Here is a 12,066-nt window from a genome sequence, read left to right on the forward strand (position 1 = left end):
GCATCATTTCTGGGGAAAAACCCAAACCACCACACATGTAACTACTTAGCTGCTCATCCTCTCCACTGTGACAACACAAAGTGACTTCAAGAGAAGGACAATAACGACTACCAAACAAAACTCAAGCAATAACAAACCACAATTATAATCCATGGAATCAGGACAATGTGATTGAGACCAAATAATACAGCTGTACTTCAGTTCTTCTAAAGAATCATTAAAATAGGGGCGCCTGGGTGGCTCAGTGAATTAAGCATCCGACTTTGGCTCAGGTCATGATCCCATGGTTAATGAGTTCGAGCCCTGCTTCGGCTCTGTGCTGATAGCTCGGAGCCTGGAGCCTGCTACAGATTCTGGGTCTCCCTCTCTCTCTACCCCTCCCCTGCTCACTCTCGGTCTCTCTCTCTCTCTCAAAAATGAATACACATTAAAAAAATCATTAAAATAGGTATTTCTCTGGTGAATCTGCCCCTCAGAAAGTCCAAAAACTATTAGAAATGAAAAAAGGGGGGATAGAAACAGACCAGTTGAACCTTTATAAAGGAACAGTGAAGTGCTCAGTCCTTCTGACTTACTCTCTAATGGAGCAGTTCTCAAAACGTGGTCCCGGAATGCTCCAGGGGTCCCGGAGACATTTCTGGAGCATTCTCAAGGTCAAAACTATTTTCATGATAACACCAAGACATTAGTTTCCACGCTCATTGTCTCATGAGTATGTAGTTGAGTTTTCCAGACACTATACAACGTGGCTGATAGTCATGTTAAACAAGTTTAACACAGAAGCAGACGAGAGAATCTATCAGTCTTCTGTTAAGGCAATTCATTAAAAAGATTTGCAGGGGCGCCTGGGTGGCGCAGTCGGTTAAGCGTCCGACTTCAGCCAGGTCACGATCTCGCGGTCCGTGAGTTCGAGCCCCGCGTCAGGCTCTGGGCTGATGGCTCGGAGCCTGGAGCCTGTTTCCGATTCTGTGTCTCCCTCTCTCTCTGCCCCTCCCCCGTTCATGCTCTGTCTCTCTCTGTCCCAAAAATAAATAAAAAACGTTGAAAAAAAAAATTTAAAAAAAAAAAAAAAAAAAAAAGATTTGCAAAAACATAAAACAATGCCATTCTTCTTGCTAAATTTTTGTTTGGGAAAAACAGTTATTTTTCATAAAAATGGATTATTGATGCTAACATGTAATGGGCTCATTATAATGACCAGTATTTCTAAATGACCTAATATTTTTTAAAATATTTCAGTTTTAATTTCTAATAAGATAGATGTACAAAACTATAACCCACAGAAAAAAAGCTATTTGGTGGCCTCAATTATTTTCAAGCGTAAAGACCAAAAAGTTTTAGAACCAGTGCTCTTAAGTCTGCAAGGGAACTAACACATAACACACGATACTCATTAAGCAACTTTACTAGAGACAGCAGCTTCTGTCTTTTTAAAGGTCACACTTTTGAGTACAGCTCAGTTTCTCTTCTCTCGGCTCCTTGATTTAGAAATAAATTATCCTAAGGCATCCTTATTTGAAACAGAGGTCATTAGTTCTTATCATCTGCCTGTGTGTGTGCGTTATATAACTGGATGGAAGGAGTGTTTGGAATAAAAGCAGTCTTCTTCATTTAACATTCTACAAATATTTAAATAGTAGCCACACAGTACACTTACAATGTTACTATAAAAATCAGAAATCCAATTTAGTGTTTACGTAAATTTCTTTCTTTTCTTCCTGTGAAAAATGATCATTGTTTAGAAATTCTGGTAGTGCTTAAGAAGAATTATAAATAACTCCTTACAAAGCTCACACAGCTTTCCATGGGACATCAATGCAGAATGGGTAACATACGGAAAATTTTCTTGGTAACCTAGCTGTAGTTGTTGACTTCTTTAACTGGTTCTTACAAAAACAATTCCCCATCTCTCGTATTCAATACTCATACAGACAGTTTAATAATCATAGACTGCTATCCTGATTGTGCAATATATATATTTATCATTTCATGGTAAACTAACTCAAATAACATGCAGAAGGAAACCCCTCAAGGATCTGAAGATGTCTTCCTTCTCAAAAAGTACCTGAGAGAATTGCTTGTCCTAGGTCTTTTCCTGAGCTTTTCCCCCCTATACAAATTTGGCTTTATTGAATATATCTCTTCAAAATGTTTATAAGCTAGAGTAGTATACATTAACATATTATATAATATCAACTCTTTAAAAAAATCAAATATGTATAGAAAGACCAAGAATAATTAACCTCCATACTCCCACAATTGACATTAACTGTTAAGATTTCATTTTTTAAATATATAAATCCCATTTTATTCCCCCACTATCAACCACTAATCAACTACTATCTTGAGTTTAGTATGTATCTTTCCAGTCGCTTTCAAATGCTTTATGTGTGCACACACTCCCCCTAAAACCCAGGATTCCTTTGTATATTTGCTAGTTTACAAAAACAGTATCACTGTGTCTTAGACTGAATAGCGTTCTCCAAAATTCATGTCACCCCAAACCTGTGAATATGACCTTATTTGAAAACAGGGTCTTTATAGATATAACTAAAATGAGATTATACTGGGTTAGGAAAGACCCTAAGTTCAATATGGCCGGTGTCCCCATAAGAAAAGGAGAGACACAGAAACAGACATTCACGGGAGGGAAGGTCACGAGACAACAGACACACTGAAACTGCATGCCAAGGACACGCGTGGACTGGCCACCAGAAGCTAAGAAGAGGCAAGATCTCTCCCCCAGATCCTTCAGAGAAAACATGGCCCTGCTGACACCTTGCTTTTGAACTTCTAATCACCAGAACTGTGACCATAAATTTCTGTTGTGTTTAGCCACCCAGACTGCAGCAGGATTGCAGCCCAGGACACTAACACACATAGGTATTTATTTGCATCTTATTTTTTCACTCAGTAGGTTCTTGGAAGCCCCCTATGTTGATGCATCTAAGAACATTAATACTTACCACATATGCCAAATTCCCACAGTGCCGATCACTTTTTAAAATGAATACTTCTATGGCAGTTAGTAAGAGCTGTTACGCCAAGCCACTCCCCCAGGACCTCCTGAGGGTTCAGCAACTAACATACAGCAGACAACACAAGACCATGGTTGACACCCATTCTTACTGGCTGGTTTTGGTACCATACTTGTTAAGTATCTGAATATCGCCTCTACTTCCTTCCATCTAAGCACTGAAGAGTACTGCACTCATAGGCCACATTTCTTTTGGTCCACTCTTCTACTAATGGAAATTAGGCTATTTCCAGGTTTTCCCCTAGTAAAAACAATGTTACGATATAGATCCTTACCCTTAACTATCCAAAATCTCACTCTATGAAACTCAGAAACCAGAGATTCCTTACTCTACCTTTATTGCCTGAGCATTCATTATCCGAAGTCAGGAATCACGAAAATTTTTTAAAGAAAAATAATCTATCCAACACCTGTTTTAAGCCACCCACTTTTCAGTACTTCCTGACTTCATAAACAAATCGCCAAGATTTTGCTAGGACGCAAAATTGCAAAGTCACTGAATAGCTCTTTTTTTAAAATAAATGCAGGTTTGGGTCCCTGTTAACTAAAAAGCACAGAGCAGTACTGTTCATCACAGTAGCACTAGCCATAGGTGGGTCCTTAAGTTAAACTTAAATATTGTAATAAAACTAAAAATTCAATTCCTTGGTCACACCAGCCACACTACAAGTGCTACCGTATCAGAGAGTACAGTTAGAGATTTCTGTCATCACGTTTCAAAGTTCACAGAAGTTAAATAGCCAGCTATGAAGAACACCACTGTATCTTCACCATTTTATCAAATGTTAATATCTTTGCTTCTGAACTCCTCCTCCCTGATCCTATTCTCTAACCTCTGGCAGCCTGAACTGGATACCTGATTACCATGCAGATTTTTGAGATTTACTATTATCAATACATGTGGCTCTATTTCATTCGTTCTGGCTGCTGCACAGTATCTCACTGATGTTATCAGCTGTTTGCCATCTTTGAACACTACAAACGATGCTACCATGAACATTCTTTCAAGTGCGTTCTTGTGAAAATCTGAAAAAGGTTTTCTGAGGACGCAAACCAGAAAACGGAATTGCTGGGAGGCAGAGTATTTATTTACTTCTGCAGTTTTTGAGGAATGTGAAAGGCCAGATTCCTCTCGAAAGTCGGTCTGCTCATTTATACAGTCCTCTCAAAGAGGACTAGGAGAGTCGTCTTTCTCTATATCCTTTCCGGTTCTTAACAGGGCTTGTAATTTCTGCCCAACTGACAAGGACAAAACACTGCAGTTATTTTAGTCAGCAGGATCCTAATGAATCACTAGGTTGAACATCTTTTTAAAATGCCTATTAGTCGTTCAGGTTTTATATTCTGTTTTTCTATTACTTTGCCCATTTTTCTACTGAATACTTTGTTTTTCTGATTATGCCAATCCTAAAAAATGCTAATCCATCTTGTAGTCTATGGCTTGTTCTCATCTTACCATGAAAATTTTTTATTTTAATGTAGTCAAATTTATTAATGTTTGCACTCATGGTTTATACATTGTATAACATAAAATGTAAGAAATCCCTGTCTCTAGTTGGTAACAAATATTAGCTTTCATTTCTCTTTGGAGGTTTTAAAGGTCAGCTTTTCACATCCAAGTCTTGTTGACACAAGTGGAATTTGTCTTTGTATGTGGGGCAAGGATCATATAATTTTACTTTTTCTACTTAGATAAGCCAAGCTCTCAGTCTTAGCACAATTTACCTACTATTTCTGTCATACTTTGTGTTTCCATGTGTGAGTAATTTCTGTACTCTCTATTTTCTTTTGCATTTCTCTATTTTTTTTATTCCACTATTAATGAAACACATCTTAATTACTAATGTTTTGTAACTAGTTTTATCTGGTAGGGTAAGTCCACATTGCTTTTCTCCAAAAACTCTCTGGGCAAAATACTCCTCCATATAATTTCAGGGATCGTAGTTGACCCTTGAACAATGTGGAACAAGTTGACCCCTTCCACGGTCAAAAATCCATCCATAACAAAATTTTGACTCCTGAAAAACTTAGTGATAAGCACTACTGTACTTATTGAAAACGTCCAAGTGCAGCTACATAGTTCAAATCCATGTTGTTCAAACTGTATTTTACCAAGTCTCCCCCAAAAAACTGCTACAATTCTGGTAAGAACTGCATTGAACATAGTGATTAATTCGAAAGCAAAATTAACAACTCAGTCACTGAACAGAGTTGTCCATAAACACAAGATAGTATCCTCTCTCCATTTATTATGTCACATTTAGTACCTTTCATTTACGTACTTTTGCTGATTATTGCCATTTTAAATAGCATCTCTAGGAGCGCCCGGGTGGCTCCTTTGGTTAACTGTCTGACTCTTGATTTCAGCTCAGGTCATGATCTCAAGTCGTGAGATCGAGCCCGGCATTGGGCTCTGCACTGATAGTGCGCACCCTGCTTGGAATTCTCTCTCTCCCTTTCTCTCTCTGCTCCTCCCCTGCTCATGCATACTCAATATTTCTAGATAGATAGGTAGGTAGGTAGGTAGGTAGGTAGGTAGGTAGGTAGGTAGATAGAACATCTAGGTCACATTTTTGAAGCACTTTGTTACTGTACAAACTGTACTGGTTTTTGTATACAACCTTTAGAACCGGAAAATTCACTCAACTTTCCTAACAGTTCTAATTTTAGAGTTTCTTGAATTATATATGCAGTCAATCACAAGTTCTGTAAACATGGACATTTTGATTTCCTCTCTTCAATTTTTAAACCATTTACACCTTGTTCTAGTTCAAATGACCTGCTCAGAATTCTGATACAATGCTGAAGAGGAGGGGTAACACAGAGCATCCTCTTTGTTCTGACTTTCAAGAGATTATTTCTAAAATTCTCCAATCAACTATAATGCTTTTTTTTTTTTTGTGAACGTTTAGAGAGTGAGCATGCATGAGCAGGGGAGGGGCAGAGAGCGAGGGAGAGAGAGAATCCCAAGCAGGCTCTGTGCTATAAAGCACAGAGCCAGATTCGGGTCTCAATCTCAGGAACCAGGAGATCATGACCTGAGCCAAGATCAAGAGCCAGACGCTTAACCGACTAAAGCCACTCAGGCACCCCTCAAGTGTAATGCTTTAACTGTAGGTTTTTGTAGATACACTTTACTAAAAGACAACGAATTTCTCTTCTACCCCTATTTTGTGAGAATTTTGCCTTGTTTACCATGAATAGGTGCTGAACTTTATCAAATCCTTTGCTGTTATCTATTGACATGATTTATGGTTTTTCTAATAAATTACATTAAGAGATTTTCTAATACTAAACCACCCGTGCATTCCTGGAATACTGTTATTGACATACGTTCTTTTTACTATCTTGCTTTACTCCATTTTACAATATTAGACTTACAAGCTTTCTGATTATATTTGTGCCACTTAATAAATTTTTGCCTCTCAACTCAAAATCCACCTGTAATTTTCCTTTATCCAATTTTGATAAATTTGGTATCCGGATTATGCTGTACTCATAAAATGAGCTGGAAAGATTTCCCTTTTTTCTAGTCTTTAGATGAGGTTTAGAAGACTGGTGTTACCTCTTCCTCCAATTTTCAGAAGAATTCAGAGGTAAAGATCAGTTGGGCTGATAATTTTCTGTTTAGGATTTTACATTACAAAGTCAGTTCCCTTGATAGAAACAGGACTATTTGTATTTTGTTTCTTTTGTGAGCTTTGGTTACTTTTTTTCTGGGAGTGGAGGAAATCTGTCCATTTCATTTAATGCTTAAAGTTTGCAGCATAAAATACTCATAGTACCCTCTGAACATTTTTTAAATATCTCTGGGGTATGTGTCCTAATCTCCTATACACTCCCAGTAATATATATTTGTAACTTTTTCTCTTCTTGATCATCTTTCTAGGGGGTTATCAATTTTATGAGTTTTCATATATTTTGCTTATAGGAAAAAAAGTAGAAAGATTTAAAATCAAAGATCTAAGCTTCTATCTAAAAAATCTTAAAAACAAAAAGCAAGTTCGTGGCTAGCAAGCTACGGCTAGTACAGATATAAAAAGGTAAGTGGACGGGGCGCTTCGGTGGCTCAGTCGGTTGAGCGTCCGACTTCGGCTCAGGTCATGATCTCACGGTCTGTGAGTTCGAGCCCTGGGTCGGGCTCTGTGCTGACAGCTCGGAGCCTGGAGCCTGGAGCCTGCCTCGGATTCTGTGTGTCCCGTTCTCTCTGCCCCTCCCCCACTCACACTCTGTGTCTCTCTCAAAAATAAACATTAAAAAAGAATTTTTTTTAAATAAAAAGATTGTCTGGGGGCACCTGGGTGGCTCAGTCAGTTAAGGCCCAACTCTTGATCTCAGCTTGTGTCATGATCTCATGGTTCGTGCATTCGAGTCCCACGTCCGGCTCCGTGCTGACAGCTCGGAGCCTGGAGCCTGCTTCGGATTCTGTACCTCCCTCTCTCTCTGCCCCAACCCACTCGCATTCTGTCTCTCTCTCTCCCTCAAAAATAAATAAACATTAAAAAAAATTCTTTTAAAAGGTAAGTGGAAAAAACAGTAATAAGAAAAAAGCAATAATAAGTAAAAAAAAAATTATGAACAACTTTACAGGAATAAAATCAATCCCTTAGAAGAAATGTATAAATTCCTTGAAAGACACAAATAATCAGAGCTCAAATTTTAACCAAATACACTATATATAAAAACAGAGAATATATTATGGCCAAGTTTATCCAAGGAATGTAAGATTGATTTAATATTCAAAACTTAATCAGTATAATAAACTACATTAACAGACTAGAAAAAAATCCATGTGATTCAGAATATATAAAGAAAGTTTACAACTCAGTAATAAGACAAAAAAAAATTTTATTTTTTTAAATGTTTATTTGTGAGAGGGAGGGGGGGGGAGAGAGAGAGAGAGAGAGAGAGAGAGAGAGCAAGCATGCAAGGGCAGAGAGAGAAGAAGACAGAGGATCTGAAGCAGACTCTGTGCTATCAGTGCAGAGCTCAACGCGGGGCTCAAACCCACAAACCGTGAGATCATGATCTGAGACAAAGTTGGACGTTTAACAGACTGAGCCACCCAGGTGCCCCCCCAAACCCAATTTTTTCAAAGGAAGTATCATTGGGGCACCTGCGTGGCTCAGTCGGTGGAGCATGTGACTCCCGATCTCAGGGTTGGGAGTTCGAGCCCCATGTTGGGTGCAGAGATTATTTAAAAACACAATCTTTAAAAAAACAAACAGGGCACCTGGATGGCTCAGTGGGTTAAGCCTCGGACTTTGGCTCAGGTCATGATCTCGTGGTTCGTGGGTTCGAGCCCCACGTCGGGCTCTGTGCTCACAGCACAGAGCCTGGAGCCTGCTTCGGATTCTGTGTCTCCCTCTATCTCTCTGTCCTTCCCCCCACTCACACTGTCTCTCTCTCCCTCAAGAATAAACGAACATTAAAAAAATTTTTTTTTAATATGAAACAATTTCTCAGTCTTCTTTTTGTTCCTTATTCTTTTTTTCTTTTTCTTTTTTTTAATTTACATCCAAATTAGTTAGCATATAGTGCAACAAGGATTTCAGGAGGAGATTCCTTAGTGCCACTTACCCCATCCCCCCTCCCACAACTCCGGTAACCCTGTTTGTTCTCCATATTTAAGAGTCTCTTGTGTTTTGTCCCCCTCCCTGTTTTTATATTATTTTTGTTTCCCTTCCCTTATGTTCATTTGTTTTGTCTCTTAAAGTCCTCATATGAGTGAAGTCATATGATATTTGTCTTTCTCTGACTGATCCCTATTCTTTCACTTACTGTGTATACAAGGGGCTGACCTGTTTGACAATTTCTGTCACAACTAAAAACGGGAAATGAAACAAGAGGAAAAACGAACTCAGTGACAGCAAAAACATTGACTTCAATTACTAAAGAAACTGTTTTGAGAATTTTTTCTCCCTCAAATGTTTATTTTGAGGGAGAGAGAACACGACCAGAGGAGGGGCAGAGAGAAAAAGGGAGACAGAGGATCCCAAGCAGGCTACACACTGTCAGTGCAGAGCCTGATGCAGGGCTCAATACCATGGATCGTGAAATCATGACCTGAGCTGAAATCGAGAGTCGGACACTTAACCAACTGAGCCACACAGGCGTCCCAAGAAACCATTTTGAGAATTAAAATAAATTTTTTAAATATTTATTTTTGAAAGAAAGAGACACACACACATAGAGACAGACACAAAGCACAAGTGGGGGAGGGGCAGCGAGAGAAGGAGACACAGAATCTGAAACAGGTTCCAAGCTCTGAGCTGTCAACAAAGAGCCTGCCATGGGGCTTGAACCCACAAATTTTGAGATAATGACCTGAGCTGAAGTCGGACGCTTAACCTACTGAGCTACCCAGGAGCCCCTTAATTTTTGTTTTTAATGTTTATTTTTTTTTTTTTTGAGAGAGAGAAAGAGAGATTGCAAGCTGGGGGAGGGACAGAGAGAGGGAGAGACACGGAATCCGAAGCAGGCTCCAGGCTCAGAGCTGTCAGCACGGAGCCCAGTGTGGGGCTGGAACCCACAAACCACAAGATCATGACCTGAGCCAAAGTCAGATGCCCAACTGAGCCACCCACATGCCCCAATTTTGAGAATTTTTAACAGCCTACTAGTCATTCATAAAAAAAGCATTTCATAAATCTGAAAAAAGACACACCATTTCTGAGGTTCTTGTGGAAACATCTACCAGAAGGAAAAGGAAGAAATGCTAAAGCTGTAGGAAATCATGTGGAGGGACAGGCCTATTCTGTAACTCTGACACCCTTAAGTAATAACTTACCACTTCGTGAATGGATCTATTAAAGCCATCATCTTCTGTAAGGATCAGTAATATTATAAGGGCCATGTACACATGGTGTGAATTTCTTTCTTCAACATGATACAGAATCTCAAGAATTGGTAAAACCTGTCAAATAAAAAATTTTAATTTACTATTCCAACTACTTTATTAGGAGACCAATGTTTTCAACCTTTATGCTTTTATTATATACTGTTTCATAGCTATAGGTTTCTTTAAAGGAAAAAGAAAACCACACAAACCAGCTTATGACTGAAAGTACTTTCTCTGTGTACACAGCTCAGATAGCAGGAGAGAAAACCTTCACCCTGCCACCACATAAAGAGTGGGTCTGCAGACACCATCTGGGCCAACATGTGGCACTGAGTACAGGGAGATCTGCCTCCAGCCTAGCAGGAGCTTATACACAGTAAGGTATTCTTAGAAACACTAATGTGTCAAACACTATCTTCTTCATAGGAAAGATTGTAGAATAAAAGAACGGTTAACAACAAAATCAAATCAGCACAGTAAATTTCCTACCAATAACACATTTTCTAATCATAGCCTCAATAAATATTATTGACGAAAGGCAAAGGACAGGTAAGGACATCAGTTGAGACATTATCAAAATAATCTATACAAGAAATTAAAAACAAAAGTAAATATATAACCCTCCACCCCCACTCCAAAAAAAACCCAAAACAAAACCTTTTAAGTTTTTACTGGTGTTATGTCATCATATACAGAGGAGTATTCTTATGTACTAACATCCTTACCATGAACTTTCTAGAACAGATGGTGTCATGGGCTTTCTGCTTGTTGCCATCATTTCACTTAGGATACATCATGCTCAGAATTGTCTCCGCTTATTCCCACTCACCCATCAGTAAACAGGCCTTCGCTCCAAGTTTTTATTCCCATGAGCAGAACACTGTTACATCCAATTTTACTATGTAAAATAACCAATGTTTTCCACATACGGTGGGTGTGCAGACAGGTCTGTTCATCATGTGTTTGGTCTTTACCGTCACTTTGACACAGAACATACTCTTCAAATGAATTCTAATATTCCATGTTCTGCAGTATTTTCACGTTAACTCTGAAAAAATGGCCACCAAATCCCTCGTGAATCCTGTTACCAACTTGTAAAAACTGGTACAGGGGGAACATTCCTGTTGCCACCAGCAAGCTGCTGGCTCTTGCAGGAATGTTCACAACTTTATTAATGAATAAATAGCCCACAGGTATCTCTATAGTACGCATTTCAAATATAATATTAACACCTTGGTGAGATAAGGTTTACTTGTCCAGTCATGGAAGCATTTTTGTTTACACGTTAGTTACAAACAGAAATCACTGATTCACTACAGGAGTTCTGCAGCCACATTTCAGTGCTCTCTGGCACAGGTACTTTAAACTCTACCCCTCTAGGAATTGAGTTCAGGCAGACCTCAAGTCTAAGCCTCATGAAGGGTCAGGACACGTGGGAAACCAATCCGGATCCTAGCCATGTCCACCAGGAACTTGCTGCAAACAGGACTAGCTACATGACCTCGGTAGGTGGACACTTAGCATTGGAAAGAACCACCAGGGTACAAATGTCTTGAGAATGGGAGGCGGTGCTTCTTGGAAGACTTGATGGGGCTGGATCCTGGGCAACGGGCAGCTGTGAAGGCCTGAAGTTCAGAGAAGCTGGTTGCGCTGCGGGGTCCTCGGGCGCTGTGAGCACACTGCCACGTGCACTGTCTCCTACACCGTAAAACTCCTACCCCCGCCTGTGTCTGCTGGCAGCTCCCCGTCAACCTGTCAACCCTCAGCTTTGCAATGAGGCAAACGTATCTACCCTCCTGGGAAAAGAATCTGCTCTTCAAAAGATTATACAATACAAAAAGGATGACGAGGGTAGCGTGATACTTACAAGATTTTCCATGTCTGTGCGAGCCAACATGTATGTTCTAACGTTACTATTCTGATGCAGCAATGTGTACAAGAGGAGAGTTGCTTGGTCGGACGTCTGCTGTTCACACAGAGCTGTGTACAAACTGTTGAAGTTAATCTGGAAAGCGTGTGGAATTGACGAGGGGAAAGGACTGCTATCTGGAATATAGAAATCACAAAATTATTGGAATATTACGCTGGTATTTTCTGGACCATGCCTTATATAACTAATAAAAGCACTGTCAATGTACACAATTTGATTCCCATTAATTTTGTATGTTGCCACATTTCAGGTTCAAAA

The 12,066-nt window shown here is 39.4% G+C and overlaps 1 protein-coding gene across 9 annotated transcripts in view; it reads right to left on the minus strand.

Moving 5' to 3' along the window:
* The window catches only part of DYM (dymeclin), a 352,663-nt gene that overhangs the window by 191,541 nt on the left and 149,056 nt on the right, over positions 1–12,066 (minus strand). For all 9 annotated transcript variants that reach the window (XM_078435252.2, XM_078435253.2, XM_078435255.2 and 6 more), the window contains 2 exons: positions 11,746–11,924; positions 9,828–9,953 (listed from right to left, as the gene is read on the minus strand). In XM_078435252.2, the coding sequence (XP_078291378.1) occupies positions 9,828–9,953; positions 11,746–11,924 (305 nt within the window). The remainder of the gene's footprint in view (positions 1–9,827; positions 9,954–11,745; positions 11,925–12,066) is intronic.

Source organism: Panthera onca, chromosome D3 (assembly GCF_046562875.1).
Source record: "Panthera onca isolate mPanOnc1 chromosome D3, mPanOnc1 haplotype 2, whole genome shotgun sequence".
In the NCBI taxonomy this organism is placed as follows: domain Eukaryota; kingdom Metazoa; phylum Chordata; class Mammalia; order Carnivora; family Felidae; genus Panthera; species Panthera onca.